Source organism: Capricornis sumatraensis, chromosome 2 (genome assembly GCF_032405125.1).
Source record: "Capricornis sumatraensis isolate serow.1 chromosome 2, serow.2, whole genome shotgun sequence".
NCBI lineage: Eukaryota > Metazoa > Chordata > Mammalia > Artiodactyla > Bovidae > Capricornis > Capricornis sumatraensis.
In genome coordinates, this window is record NC_091070.1 from 79285624 (window position 1) to 79301980 (window position 16357).

General features: G+C 37.8%; 1 protein-coding gene across 1 annotated transcript in view; it reads left to right on the forward strand.

The window, feature by feature from the left end:
- Window positions 1–1602: 1602 nt before the first annotated feature.
- Window positions 1603–16357, forward strand: part of RNF212B (ring finger protein 212B) — a 31190-nt gene continuing 16435 nt past the window's right edge. The window contains exons 1-3 of the mRNA XM_068993328.1: window positions 1603–1702; window positions 4080–4132; window positions 4607–4681. Of these exons, the coding sequence (XP_068849429.1) occupies window positions 1603–1702; window positions 4080–4132; window positions 4607–4681 (228 nt within the window). The remainder of the gene's footprint in view (window positions 1703–4079; window positions 4133–4606; window positions 4682–16357) is intronic.

Consider the following 16357-nt stretch of genomic DNA (forward strand, 5'->3'; position numbering starts at 1 on the left):
AAATTTGAGCCTTTGCCAAATCTCCATCGCCCTTAGAAATAGGGTGAGTCTTACCCTCACAAACCCTGTTAACGGCTCTTCTTTGAAAGAGTTCATTTGGTCAACCCATTTGATTAAAATTCTTCTTGCTCCGCCTAACTGGGAGCTTTATAACTGGGACCTTTCCAGTAGTTCTTTAGACTCACTTCTGGGAGAAGTTAGTGTATCTGTGAGCAACAAATAGAAATCTGAAGCTCGTGCCTCTGTGTAATGTCTTTGCGTTGAAACGTTTGCATGCTCAGTCGCTTCAGTCGTGTCTGACTGTGACCGGATGGACTGTAGCTCTCCAGGCTCCTCTGTCCAAGGGATTCTCCAGGCAAGCATACTGGAGTGGTTTGTCGTGCCCTCCTCCAGAGGATCTCCCCCACCCAGGGATCGAACCGGTGTCTCTTTACAGATCCTGCATTGGCAGTCGGATTCTTTACCACTAGCGCCATCTGGGAAGCCCTATTGAAACATTTATTCAGTGTTTTTGTCTTGAATTTTGCCTTTGTGTGACAAAAATGTTAAAGTGTGGCGCAAACTAGCCAACATCCTTTGAGCAAATGTCTCCATAAACGACTATAAAACGTTTTTAAAGAAAAAACTTAAGTGGGGAAAAAAATTTACCTTCTCTTTTGGTTTTTCCCCCAATTTAATTTTAAATTAAAATCAAACATTTCATTCTTGTAGTATATTCACGAAATTAAACATAAATTCATTAAATATATGAACTAATGACAGCTCAGTATGTATCAGTTCTGTATTTTTATTTATTTATTTATTTTTAATTTTTATTTTACTTTACAATACTGTATTGGTTTTCCCATACATTGACATGAATCCACCACAGAAGTTCTGTATTTTTAATGTCAGTTTCTTCATTTCAAATCTTGCTGTTCAGTGAATATCAAATGCATCTTTTAAAAAAGGATGGGATTGGACAAAATGTTAAATGATTTTTAAGATCACTTTTAGATCTATGATTCTGAGGTTCTGTGGAGTAGAAGAAAATGTAAACAAGCTGAGACATCATTCAGAAACCATGCTTCTCTTAGATAAAATGTGTCCCAAGTGGTTGATATATGATCTTCTGTATTTTGTCCACTACCTCCTCCTTGCTCCATCTTGCTGTATCACCGTAAACTATTAGGAAATAAGAAGATGGTCCTTTTTTTTTTAAAGATTGTTTTTTCTAATTACAAATTAATACCTGAATTAATACAGAAAACTTAGAAAACAAAACAGTGTAAAGACAGCATATACACACAAATATCCATAATCTCACCATTCAAAAAAAAATCATCACTGTCCTGTTACTTTTCTGAATATGTATACTTTTTAGAAAATGGCATTGCATACTCTGCAGTCTGCTTTTTTACACTTTAGAGATATATGTACTTTCTTACAACCAATTGAAATACTCCACAAAAATATGCCCGTATTCCAATAAGTTAGCAGAAGCTAAGCAAACATTATTAAGTAGATTTTGGAACAGCTATAATTATGTTATAGTAAATGTAAATATGTTATAGTAAATATAAATATGTTATGCCCAGAGTTGTTCTCTCTCTTTGCTGCAGAATGGATTGGTTTCACTGCAACCAATGTTTCCGAAAAGATGGGGCCCATTTCTTTGTCACCAACTGTGGCCATATTTTCTGTAAAAGATGTGTGATTCTGGGTGAGTAACTTAACTGTTTTCAGATTCAGGCAAAAATGTTTTAAACTTAGAAATAATGATTAGCCATTTCTATGTGTAACTTGGAATAAATATCACTTAGGAGGTCAAATGTGCTATGAGTATAATAGGAAACTGTTGATTATGAAAAGTGGAGGAATCCATTAACAAAGAATGATTTAGCAAATGGAATATCTGTTATTTGAACATCAAAAGGTTGCTTGTTCGTGTTCTGAAGCCTGTAGCAGGGAAAGCCACAAAATTATCAGACTGACTAGAGAAAAGAGAGAAGAATAAAAATGATGACTAGAAACTGGGAAAGTGGTTGATAACAAGAGCCATTTCTAATGGAAAGTGGTATCGTCTGTCAAGTTAATTTGTTTAGAAATATTGACGATGATGATAGTGGTGGGTAATACCTTTGTGGTTTTCACGTGTCCTGATTTTGTTGGAAGGAAAGTTATGACCAACCTAGATAACATATTCAAAAGCAGAGACATTATTTTTCCGACAAAGGTCCGTCTAGTCAAGGCTATGGTTTTTCCTGTGGTCATGCATGGATGTGAGAGTTGGACTGTGAAGAAGGCTGAGCGCCGAAGAATTGATACTTTTGAACTGTGGTGTTGGAGAAGACTCTTGAGAGTCCCTTGGACTGCAAGGAGATCCAACCAGTCCATTCTGAAGGAGATCAACCCTGGGTGTTCTTTGGAAGGACTGATGCTAAAGCTAAAACTCCAGTACTTTGGCCACCTCATGCGAAGAGGTGACTCATTGGAAAAGACCCTGATGCTGGGAGGGATTGGGGGCAGGTGGAGAAGGGACGACAGAGGATGAGATGGCTGGATGGCATCACTGACTTGATGGACGTGAGTTTGAGTGAACTCCGGGAGATGGTGATGGACAGGGAGGCCTGGCATGCTGCAATTCATGGGGTCGCAAAGAGTTGGACACGAATGAGCGACTGAACTGAATTGAACTGATTTTATATATCCTTAACACAACCCCAGGAGGTAATTATTAGTAGACCCACTTTACAAATAGGGAGCTGATTCAAAGAGGTGATTTGACCAAGTTCTTGTAACTGTTAAATCTTAGAAGTGGGACTTTAAGATATGTCTTTTTTTTTCTTTTTAGTGCTAAAATACTTACAAGGTATGTATTCTGTATGTATGTATTCTGGGTACGCAGGTCCAGAAGAGGGACTTAGGATGCTTTGATCAGGGAAAGTTTCATGGAAGAAGTGCCACTTTGATAAAGTTTTGAGTAATAAATTGGAATCTGCCAAGTGAATTAGGCAGGGAAGATCATTCTAGTTTAAAAGAACATCGTGTATAAAGGAATATAGCATCATAAAACTTAGTACAGGGAAGTACACATGGTTGGGATTGGTAGAACATAAAAGAATAAGATGAGAAATGTGAGAGATGAGGCTAGAGAGGTAGGCAGTGGCCAGATGATGGAAGGCTCTGTCTACCGGGCTAAAGAAACTGAACTTTATCCTGCAGGTGATGGAGAGCTGTGGAAGTTTCTTTGTTTTGTCTTTTTCTTAAATAGAAGGATGGTTTGGATGTGCTAGCTGATTCTGGCAATAATACAGGAGGAAGACCAGGAAAACTTTATCCCCAAGGAAAAAGAGTCAAGTTAGCTCACCTCTGGAGAAGCTTTTTTGAGGTGTGAATCTCATGACCCTTTTAAGTTCTCTGCTAATGTGACAAAGCTATTACTATGCTAACAGCAGCTTACTTTGGAGCAGTTTGTCTCAGTGAAGCACATAGTCATACGATGTTTTCTCCTGACATGGCATTTATCTTAATCAATAACCAGCACCACTACTAAAAATTCAGCGTCAAAGGAAAATTAGGAATTTTAATTCTCAAATCTTTCATGTTGAGTTAATTAGACAATAAGGGTAGGAGAGCTCCAAAATTATATCCAGGAATAGTAGCAAAGTGCAAACAGGGTAGGAATAATTGGAGAATTTCTTCAGGTACCCAGTGTGTGCCTACTGTCAGGGAGATGGAATAAAAAAATAATAAAGTTGAGATCATTGGTACTCTTTCTAGACTCTAATAAATGTACATCCCTGAATGACTGCTGGGAGGCAACTGTCCCTCATTTGTAGAAGAAAATTGGGAATTTATTAAAAAGGAGATGGGTAGAGGTACAGAGTGAAAGCCTTACTTCTCATCAACATACAAGTTTGGAAACGCTGATTTCTGGCATGGTGCTGAAGTTGAGGTCCTTCTTTAGCACAGTGACATTCTGAATTCAGTAAGAGCCTCTTTTCATTAGCTAGCCAACTTGACTGTTACCACATACTTTGGGAGAATCTTACTTCATGCCCGTGAGAACCAAACATTTTTTTCCCTTTCCTCTCTAGAAAAATGTGCTGTTTGTGGAACTGCCTGCAAGTATCTGGCTCTTTCTGATAATGTAAGTTTTTCCTTCTCTGTCACAATCTTATTCTGTTTCCTGGTATATAGAAAGTATACAAAGAATACAGTGACTATGAACTGAAAGTTGGGGGGAATTCCGTGTCGGTTCAGTGGTTAGGACTCAGTTCTTTCACTGCAGACCTGGGTTCAATCCTTGGTCAGGAAACTTAAGATCACCAAGCCACACCATGCAGCCCCCAAAAAGAAACAAAATGCATAGATAACAATTGAGGGGGAAAAGGAGGTAAACAAGAGATAGAAGAATTATTTGTGGGTTTGTGGCTACTGCCACAGAAGCGTGAGGTAAGGAGGATTAAGACATACAGTCAACATCTCCTGGTTTAGTAGTGATCACACTCTTACCTAGCACAGTGAAATTCTATTTGGTGCTTTAGAAAGGGTGGTACATCTTTAACCATATTTGCCAGTATTTTATTTCATTCCATTGTGATGTGTCTTATTCTCTTCATAGCTGAAACCTCAGGAGAAGATGTACTTCAAAAACCCTGTGGAGACAGCTTTGCAATATTTTAGTCACATCTCTCAGGTATGAGAAATAACAGTGAAGACAGCCTGATTTTCCAGGCAAGTTATAATTGCATCTTATTTCTTTTCTAAAGGTTCTCTTTAAACTGCATTTGTACATTTGTATACAATGGGCAGAAATTGGCTGCCCTATTTGCTTTCTTCCCTGATAGTACAAATCTCAACAATTAACTTTTTACTGACCCAGAACCTGTGATAGGTTGTAAAAACCACTATGTAGCTGAATCTTATAGTTCCTAGTTCTATTAAGTAATTTTTGAGGATAAAGATGCTTCTCAGGTCAGTTCAGTTCAGTTGCTCAGTCGTGTCCGACTCTTTGCGACCCCATGAATCACAGCACGCCAGGCCTCCCTGTCTATCACCATCTCCTGGAGTTCAGTCAGACTCATGTCCATTGAGTCCATGATGCCATCCAGCCATCTCATCCTGGGTCGTCCCCTTCTCCACCTGCCCCCAATCCCTCCCAGCATCAGGGTCTTTTCCAATGACTCAACTCCTTGCGTGAGGTGGCCAAAGTACTGGAGCTTCAGCTTTAGCATCATTCCTTCCAAAGAACACCCAGGGTTGATCTCCTTCAGAATGGACTGGTTGGATCTCCTTGCAGTCCAAGGGACTCTCAAGAGTCTTCTCCAACACCACAGTTCAAAAGCATCAATTCTTTGGCGCTCAGCCTTCTTCACAGTCCAACTCTCACATCCATACATGACCACAGGAAAAACCATAGCCTTGGCTAGACGGACCTTAGTCGGCAAAGTAATGTCTCTGCTTTTGAATATACTATCTAGGTTGGTCATAACTTTCCTTCCAAGGAGTAAGTGTCTTTTAATTTCATAGCTGCAGTCACCATCTGCAGTGATTTTGGAGCCCCCCAAAATAAAGTCTGACACTGTTTCTACTGTTTCCCCATCTATTTCCCATGAAGTGATGGGACCAGATGCCATGATCTTCGTTTTCTGAATGTTGAGCTTTAAGCCAACTTTTTCACTCTCCTCTTTCACTTTCATCAAGAGGCTTTTTAGCTCCTCTTCACTTTCTGGCATAAGGGTGGTGTCATCTGCATATCTGAGGTTATTGATATTTCTCCTGGCAATCTTGATTCCAGCTTGTGCTTCTTCCAGTCCAGCATTTCTCATGATGTACTCTGCATAGAAGTTAAATAAGCAGGGTGACAATATACAGCCTTGATGTACTCCTTTTCCTATTTGGAACCAGTCTGTTGTTCCATGTCCAGTTCTAACTGTTGCTTCCTGACCTGCATACAGATTTCTCAAGAGGCAGGTTAGGTGGTCTGGTATTCCCATCTCTTTCAGAATTTTCCACAGTTTATTGTGATCCACACAGTCAAAGGCTTTGGCATAGTTAATAAAGCAGAAATAGATGTTTTTCTGGAACTTTCTTGCTTTTTCGATGATTCAGCGGATGTTGGCAATTTGATCTCTGGTTCCTCTGCCTTTTCTAAAACCAGCTTGAACATCAGGGAGTTCACAGTTCACGTATTGCTGAAGCCTGCCTTGGAGAATTTTGAGCATTACTTTACTAGCATGTGAGGTGAGTGCTATTGTGCGGTAGTTTGAGCATTCTTTGGCATTGCCTTTCTTTGGAATTGGAATGAAAACTGACCTTTTCCAATCCTGTGGCCACTGCTGAGTTTTCCAAATTTGCTGGCATATTGAGTGCAGCACTTTCCCAGCATCATCTTTCAGGATTTGAAACAGTTCAACTGGAATTCCATCACCTCCACTAGCTTTGTTTGTAGTGATGCTTTCTAAGGCCCACTTGACTTCACATTCTAAGATGTCTGGCTCTGGATAAGTGATCACATCATCATGATTATCTGGGTGCTTCTAGGCATCTTCATTATCATTCTGTGCAGATTTAGTGAATCTTCTAAAATTTGCTTTGAATATACAGGTCTGACCCTGTAGTGGACTAAGTAGCCTGGCTTTCAAAGTTTTGCTTATAGACCTAAGTTCAAGAAGAGATTTCTTGTTCTCTATTCTTATTTTTCAATAACCTTTCTTAGACATGCTTATATATTTAATTCTTAATTTAGTATTTATAATTAGTTGTCTGAACTTTAGAAGATATTTTTCTTTTCCTGATGCATGATATGTTGTCATGGTATTGACTCTGTCAGGAGCAATCGAGTTGTGGAAGGAGGTGAAGAGGAGACAGGACAGATTTGAGAGAGTTCCCAAATTGTAAAAATCTTGGTTTTTCACTTTCACTCTTTAATTCTCCACCAAGATCATTTCATGGCCTCATGGGATTCTTATCTGGGCATGTTTCTTGAGATTTTATCGCTATTTTTCTTCTCTATTCTTCTCATTATTTTGAGTTATTCTTTCATTAAACATGAAGATGGTCCTCTGTCATGTTTGGCTGAAGAGAGTAGATTTCATTTTTCTTCGATGTCTCCCCTTTGATGTCATCAGTCCTGACTCTGGAGATGGAGGAAGGGAAATGAGGGCTTTCACGGCATCTTATTTTAGCTGCTTGGGTGAACCATCATATTTGAGATACTATTTAACATTATGAGGAGATAAAATCCAGCTGAGACTCAAGCAGAAATGTAAACAAGGTCACATGAACAAGAGAAAGAGCAGAGCTTTGGTTAATAGCTAAACGAAGGATTAGTTAATGATCAGTAGAGAAATTATATGTAGTCTGAATTCTAACCTACCTAATCATGGGACCAATTACACATGGTCAAGTAATCAAGATAAAATACATGGAAAAGGTCAGTTAATCATCACTTTAGTGAAATGCCAGTTTGGTAAAGTCAGCAATGTCTGAAAATGTGTTTTCTTAATCTGTGAAGTTGAATAACTGATCCAAGTAATGTCTAGATTGTCTTTTGCTCGCATTTTCTTTCCTCAGTCAGACTTTTACTGACTCATCTCAAATAGCAGCCTCAAGTATACTTGTCCTGCTTTATTTTTCATTGGAAATCTTATCTCTGACATTTTATATTTGTTATTGTCTGAATTCTGCTCTGCTTTCTCATAGCATAATGTGTTCAAGGTTCATCCATGTAAAAATATTAGAACTTCATTAGTATTTCATTCCTTTCCATGACCAAGTAATAATATAGATGGATACACATTTCATGTATTCATTCATCAGTTAAGGGACATTTAAGTTGTTTCCACCTTTTGATTATTATGAATAATGCCATGATGAACATATGTGTACAAGTTTTTGTGTGGACATATATATTCATATCTCTTGGGTATATACATAGGAATTAAATCACTGGGTCAAATGGTAGTTCTGTGTTTAACTTTTGAATCTGCCAGACTGTTTTCCCAAGTGCTTGCCTATTTTACATTTTTACCAGCAGTGTGTAAGGATTTTGATCTCCATATTCTAATCAATATTTGTTTTATCTGTCTTTTTAAATTATAATCATCTTAGTGGTATGAACTTGTACCTTGGTGTGGTTTTGATTTGCATTTAGAATTGATGCTTTTGAACTGTGGTGCTGGAGAAGACTCTTGAGAGTCCCTTGGACTGCAAAGAGATCCAACCAGTCCATTCTGAAGATCAGCCCTGGGATTTCTTTGGAAGGAATAATGCTAAAGCTGAAACTCCAGTACTTTGGCCACCACATGCGACGAGTTGACTCATTGGAAAAGACTTTGATGCTGGGAGGGATTGGGGGCAGGAGGAGAAGGGGACAACAGGATGAGATGGGTGGATGGCATCACCGACACACTGCACATGAGTTTGGGTGAACTCCGGGAGTTGGTGATGGACAGGGAGGCCTGGCGTGCTGCGATTCATGGAGTCGCAAAGAGTCGGACACAACTGAGCGACTGAACTGATGATTAATGATGTTGAGCATCTTCTTGTGTATTTACTGGCTATTTATTTGTCATCTTTAAAGTGATGTCTATTCAGATACTTTGCCCTTGCACATTTTTTTTAAAGATTGTCTTTTTACTATTAGTTTATTAGTTGTAAGAGTTCTTTATATATTCTAGGTACAAGTCCTTATCCAGATATATGATTTGCAAACATTTTCTTCCATTTTGTTGGGTGCTTTCCACTCTAAAATTAAGAAATAAAATAGGGTTTCCCTGGTGGCTCAGTGGTAAAGAATCCGCCTGCCAATGAAGGAGACTTGGGTTCGATCCCTGGTCCAGGAAGATCCCACATGCTGAGGAGCAACTAAGCCCGTGTGCCACAACCATTGAGCTTTTGTTCTAGAGCCTGGGAACCACAACTACTGAGCCACAACTACTGAAGCCTGCTCTTTGCACCTACAGAGTAGCCACCACTGGCTGCAACTAGAGAAAAGCCCGCACAGCAAGGAAGACCCAGCACAGTCAAAATTAAATACAAATTATTAAAAAATAAAGAAAAGAAATGTTCATTCACTCAGTTCAGTTCAATTCAGTCCCTCATTCGTGTCCGACTCTTTGTGACCCCATGAATCGCAGCACGCCAGGCCTACCTGTCCATCACCAACTCCCGGAGTTCACTCAAACTCATGTTCATTAAGTAAATTCAAATAGGAAGAACAGATAAGATGGAGTATCAGTAAAATAGGAAATAAAGAGAGAGAAGATATTGAAAGAAGAAGAGGAAAAGATGTAAATTCACAAAGAAAGACAAATTCAGAGCAAAAGGCATACATGAAAATACAGAAAAAGACTTATTATTTTAGTGTTTGGATAGACAAATATTTCTTGAAAGGTCAGTAAATATTTAGGCTTTGCAGGCCATGCAGTCTCTGTTGCAGCTACTCAACTCTGCTGTTATAGCATAGAAGCAGCCATAGGCAGTCTGTAAACAAATGGGCAGGACCATATTCTAGCAAAAGGCAGAGGAGAAAAGGAAAGATATACCCATTTGAATGCAGAGTTCCAAAGATTAGCAAGGAGAGGTAAGAAGGCCTTCCTCAGTGATCAATGCAAAGAAATAGAGAAAAACAATAGAACGGGAACGACTAGAGATCTCTTCAAGAAAACTAGAGATACCAAGGGAACATTTCATGCAAAGATGGGCACAATAAAAGACAGAAATGGTATGGACCCAACAGAAACAGATGTTAAAAGGAGGTGGCAACAATACACAAAAGAACTATACAAAAAAGATCTGATCAATAGTTGCCTGACTTTGAAGTCATATGTTTTGCTAACATACATAAATAACTACCATACAAGTCGTTTGAATAAAATCAAGTCAAGACCCGATCTCATCAATAGACCAGACCAGTTTTCCATCCCTCACTTGAATTTAAACATTGAACAACTGAGATAATCAATGATGCCTTTGAAGAAAGGTATTGTTTAATTGAAGCTTATTTTACCTGAAAAGAAAGAGTTTATCTGTCACTATATAAAACTTTGGAAACAGTATAGTTGAGTTCTTTGTCACTACTGAGCAAGTTGAAGAACTTAAGCCCCAATGTAAGAGATAATATTGGTTTGATTACAGACTGTTCTACCCAAAAGTTTCTGACTGCGCTGCACAGCATGTGGAATCTTAGTTCATCAACCAGGGATGGAACTCATGCCCCTTAAAGTGGAAGCATGGAGTCTTAACCACTTGACCACCAGGGAAGTCCCCTGCTTTTGATAAGGAAGCATTTAGAAAAACAAAATTTTTTGCACAAATCTCTTTGAGCATCATAATTACTCTTGCAGTTACAAATCTGATCATGTAACTGCCTTTTCAAAACCCTTTGATGGTTTCCTACCACCTGTTTCCGACTCTTCAGAGTGACACCTAGTTCCCTTAAGATCTGGTTCCTCCAGATCTCTCTCCAATGTCATCAACAGCTACCACTTCACATTTTATGTACCACATAAGTTCTTATGTAGGTTATTTATTACCTAACCTATAGGGTAGGTTTAGTTCTTTGCAGTTCTTTTATACACCATGTTGTGTTTAACAGTTTTGTATCTCTGTGCCTGGAACGCTTGACTTCCACACTAAAATCACCTCTTAATTATTGTTTCTATGCTTTATACATACTTCTGTTTTTCATATCACCTTTTGTTTTAGTTATTGATTCGTACTTCTGAATGTCTCTTGTACAATATGGTGAGGAGCTACAAAAGTACAAGGGTTCATATTATCCCTCTTAGTATTTCCTATTCCTTGTATCCATCACCCTGCTTCACCAATTCTTAGCTCATGGCCAGTCTTCCTTTTTCTGGACCACCCCATCTAGATTATTTTGAAGCCAAAATCAGATATCATATCATTTCAATTTGTAAATATCTCAGAGCTTGTCTCTAAAAGATAGGTACTCTTTTCTTAAATATAACCATGTCATGATAAAATAATTCCTTAATATTATCCATTAATCAGTTAATATTCAGTTTCCTCAGTGTCTCATTATATTTTTCAGTTTTATTTATTTATTTTTTACTTTATAATATTGTATTGGTTTTGCCATACATTGACATGAATCTGCCATGGGTGTACATGTGTTCCGCATCCTGAACCCCCCTCCCATCTCCCTCCCCATCCCATCCCTCTGGGTCATCCCAGTGCACCAGCCCCGAGGACCCTGTATCATGCATCAAACCTGGACTGACAATTTGTTTCACATATAATATACATGTTTTAATGCCATTCTCCCAAATTATCCCACCCTTGCCCTCTCCTACAGAGTCCAAAAGACTGTCCTATACATCTGTGTCTCTTTTGCTGTCTTGCATATAGGGTTATCATTACCATCTTTCTAAATTCCATATATATGTGTTAGTATACTGTATTAGTTTTTTTCTTTCTGGCTTATTTCACTCTGTATAATAGGCTCCAGTTTCATCCACCTCATTAGAACTGATTCAAATGTATTCTTTTTAATGGCTGAGTAATACTCCATTGTGTATATGTACCACAGCTTTCTTATCCATTCGTCTGCTGATGGACATCTAGGTTGCCTCCATGTCCTGGCTATTATAAACAGTGCTGCAGTGAACATTGGGGTACACGTGTCTTTTTCAGTTCTGGTTTCCTTGGTGTGTATGCCCAGCAGTGGGATTGCTGGGTCATATGGCAGTTCTCTTTCCAGTTTTTTAAGGAATCTCCACACTGTTCTCCATAGTGGCTGTACTAGTTTGCATTCCCACCAACAGTGTAAGAGGGTTCCCTTTTCTCCACATCCTCTCCAGCATTTATTTCTTGTAGACTTGATTGCATCCATTCTGACTGGTGTGAAATGGTACCTCATTGTGGTTTTGATTTGCATTTTTTCTGATAATGAGTGAAGTTGAACATCTTTTCATATGTTTGTTAGCCATCTGTATGTCTTCTTTGGAGAAATGTCTGTTCAGTTCTTTTGCCCATTTTTTGATAGGGTCATTTATTTTTCTGGAATTGAGCTGCAGGAGTTGCTTGTATATTTTTGAGGTTAATTATTTGTCCATTGCTTCATTTGCTATTATTTTCTCCCATTCTGAAGGCTGTCTTTTCACCTTGCTTATAGTTTCCTCTGTTGTGCTGAAGCTTTTAATTTTAATTAGGTCCCATCTGTTTATTTTTGCTTTTATTTCCAATATTCTGGGAGGTGGATCATAGAGGATCCTGCTGTGGTTTATGTCAGAGAGTGTTTTGCCTATGTTCTCCTCTGGGAGTTTTATAGTTTCTGGTCTTACGTTTAGATCTTTAATCCATTTTGAGTTTATTTTTGTGTATGGTATTAGAAAGTGATCTAGTTTCATCTTTTACAAATGGTTGACCAGTTTTCTCAGCACCACTTGTTAAAGAGATTGTCTTTTCTTCATTGTATATTCTTGCCTCCTCTGTCAAAGATAAGGTGTCCTTAAGTGCGTGGATTTATCTTTGGGCTTTCTCTTTTGTTCCATTGATCTATATTTCTGTCTTTGTGCCAGTACCGTACTGTCTTGATGACTGTGGCTTTGTAGTAGAGACTGAAGTCAGGCAGGTTGATTCCTCCAGTTCTATTCTTCTTTCTCAAGATTGCTTTGGCTATTCGAGGTTTTTTGTATTTCCATACAAATTGTGAAATTATTTGTTCTAGTTTTCTCAAAAATACCATTGGTAGCTTGATAGGGATTGCACTGAATCTATAGATTGCTTTGGGTAGTATACTCATTTTCACTATATTGATTCGTCCAATCCATGAACATGTTATATTTCTCCATCTATTTGTGTCCTCTTTGATTTCTTTCACCAGTGTTTTATAGTTTTCTATATATAGGTCTTTTGTTTCTTTAGGTAGATATATTCCTAAGTATTTTATTCTTTTCATTGAAATGGTAAATGGAATTGTTTCCTTAATTTCTCTTTCTGTTTTCTCATTGTTAGTGTATAGGAATACAAGGGATTTCTGTGTGTTGATTTTATATCCTGCAACTTTACTATATTCATTGATTAGCTCTAGTACTTTTCTGGTGGAGTCTTTAGGGTTTTCTATGTAGAGGATCATGTCATCTGCAAACAGTGAGAGTTTTACTTCTTCTTTTCCAATTTGGATTCCTTTTATTTCTTTTTCTGCTCTGATTGCTGTGGCCAAAACTTCCAAAACTATGTTGAATAGTAGTGATGAGAGTGGGCACCCTTGTCTTGTTTTTCACTTTAGGGGAAATGCTTTCAATTTTTCACCATTGGGGATAATGTTTGCTGTGGGTTTGTCATATATAGCTTTTATTATGTTGAAGTATGTTCCTTCTAGTCCTGCTTTCTGGAGAGTTTTTATCATAAATGGCTGTTGAATTTTGTCAAAGGCTTTCTCTGCATCTATTGAGATAACTGTATGGTTTTTATTTTTCAGTTTGTTAGTGTGGTGTATTACATTGATTGATTTGTGGATATTGAAGAATCCTTGCATCCTTAGGATAAAGCCCACTTGGTCATGATGTATGATCTTTTTAATATGTTGTTGGATTCTGTTTGCTAGAATTTTGTTAAGGATTTTTGCATCTATGTTCATCAGTGATATTGGCGTGTAGTTTTCTTTTTTTGTGGTATTTTTGTCAGGTTTTGGTATTAGGGTGATGGTGGCCTCATAGAATGAGTTTGGAAGTTTACCTCAGTGTCTTATAATTATTTTAAAACTTTTAATTGGTTTCAATAAATTCTATATAACTGAGTTGATTTTTTGTCTCTTAAGGTTATTTTAAACTGTAAGTTTCCTCTCCTTTCTCTTTTACTATTGTTGAAGAAAATGGTCTTTTGTGCTGTAAGGCTGTTCATAGCATGGATTTTGCACATTGTATCTGCCTGGAGTCATTTAATATGCTTGTTTATCCTCTATATTTTCTCTAAGTTAATAGTTATTTAGGCTTAATCAGAATCATTTAAGTTGAGGGGAGGGGATGAGACAAGACTACTTACAACAGTGCTGTGTTCTACCAAGAGGTATGTAATGATTTTCTGTCTCTCATTTTGTGTGATGGTAGAAATTGATGAACTTTACATTGATCCATTAGTTCACTGAGTTGCAAGATGCTGATATTTTAATTCCGTCTTCTCATATTTTTTAGCTGAATACTTGGAAAGGAGAAATTTACATTTCTCAACTATATGATTACCTTAAGATATAATTCAAAATTATGGGAATTCCCTGGTGGTCTGTGGGTTAAGATTCTGAGCTTATACCGCAGGGGGAACTACGGTCTAACATGCCACATGGCATGGCCAAAAAACAACAACAACAAAAACAACAGCTAAGACCTGTAGATATTAAGGAACAAGGGGGTCAATTTCACCAAAGATAGATAAAGGAAACTAATAAATTATGAGTACCTAAGAGCGATAGTGAATTTACCAATTTTTTTTATATGAAAGTGAAAGTCGCTCAGTCGTGTTCTATCCTTTGCAACCCCATGGACTACACAGTCCATGGGATTCTCCTTGCCAGAATACTGGAGTGGGTAACCACTCCCTTCTGTAGGGGATCTTTCCAACCCAGGGTTCGAACCCCAGTCTCCTGCATTACGGGCAAATTCTTTACCAGCTGAGTCACCAGGGAAGCCCAAGAATACTGGAGTGGGTAGCCTATCCCTTCTCCAGCAGATCTTCCCAACCCAGGAATCGAACCAGGGTCTCCCACATTGCAGGTGGATTCTTTACCAGCTGAGCTAAATTTATTTATTTGGCTGAGCCCAGTCTTAGTTGTGGCTCTTCGGATCTTTGATCTTTGCTGTGACATGCAAACTCAGTTGTGGCATGTGAAATCTAGTTCCCTCACTGGGGATTGAACCTGGGCCCCTTGCATTGGAAACGTGAAGTCTTAGCCACTGGACCAGCAGGGAAGTCCCTACCAATGCTTTTAAAGTAAATTTTTTTAAACTTAGCAACTCTTCTACAAATATTCAAAGCATTAAAATTACATGGGAATATAAAACTTCAACTAAAAAATAATGACATTTAAAAGTAAAAATTAGGAAAACCATTCTTTAGCACACACACAGAAAAAAAGCTGGTCAAGCTAATATTCATTTCCAAAATATATTTTATGAGATGAAAATCCCCTTTTCAATTAAGGCAATAATATGCATACTCACATTGGATCATATGTCTTATCTTAAGAAACCATTGAGCTCCCCTTTACTTCTGTATGGTGACTCTCTCAGTATCTTTCAGTGGTTTCTTCCTTACTTTTTCCAGCCTCTTGGCCTTAACTGGATCTAATTCAGAACTGAAATTTAAAAAATACTCTACAGTAAACAAAATAAAAATTATGTCCCATGTTATCAATTCTAAAAGGAGTGGGAATCCAGAGCATGAAGACCATGATGCCTTTACCTGGTCCTAATATGAAGATACAGGAAAGGAGTCTGAGTATTAAAGTAGGTAGTTCCATGCGTTGTTCCAATGAAATAAACAATATTTAACACTTGGCATTATACAATGTTTAATGTTATCAACAGAATTACTTTTGTTACTATCTGCTCTATTATCATATGAATAAAATTATCCCAACTAAAAACAAGTAGGCAAAATTTGTCCTAAAGAATCTATAACCTTTTTATGAGGCTGAAGGATTTGAATGAGACAGAATAATAAATTTGCTCACATTTGAGATTTATAAAATACTGAGATTGATTACTGAGTTTAGAATCTCCTTTAGTAGATATATTTGAAATAGATCAAATATTTGTACTCTAGCTTTGGGAAAAATCACTTGTTTTCTCCTCTAATTCTTTTTGCTGATGGTTGTTTACTGATTGATCTTTCTTCCTCTTGGAATGGTCACATCTGAGGTTTGGGTGTTAGTTTTTTGGGGTAAGTATGTGAAGCAGGCCTACTTAGCCCTAGGCAAAAGGTTCCTCCAGTAGTCTATCTAGTCTTGTTCCCTGGAATTCCACAGTAGGGGAGGGTCTGTTCCCCCTGTACACAGGACTAGGGGAGGAGTAACCCATCTAGGGAAAGATCTGGGCTTTCTTGGCCCCAGCCTGATACTAACAATTGTATCACAAACTGATCCCAAGAGTAGGTTAGGATGTTTGGGGTACTGTCTTTTGGCTATATATTATATCTACCTGTAATATCTATTTCTTTCTAATCCTTTGCCATTTTAGATAACTGTCAGGAGTGAGTGCCTCTTTTTCTGCTTCTGCATTGTTCAGATTTTCTAAACTGAATATGTTTTTACTTTTATTGGAAATAAGAACAATTTAAAAAATAGACTACAGTGAGTTCTTGTCTATATAGTTTGTTTTTGAGTAGAAAATTAAGAGTCTGCAGACTG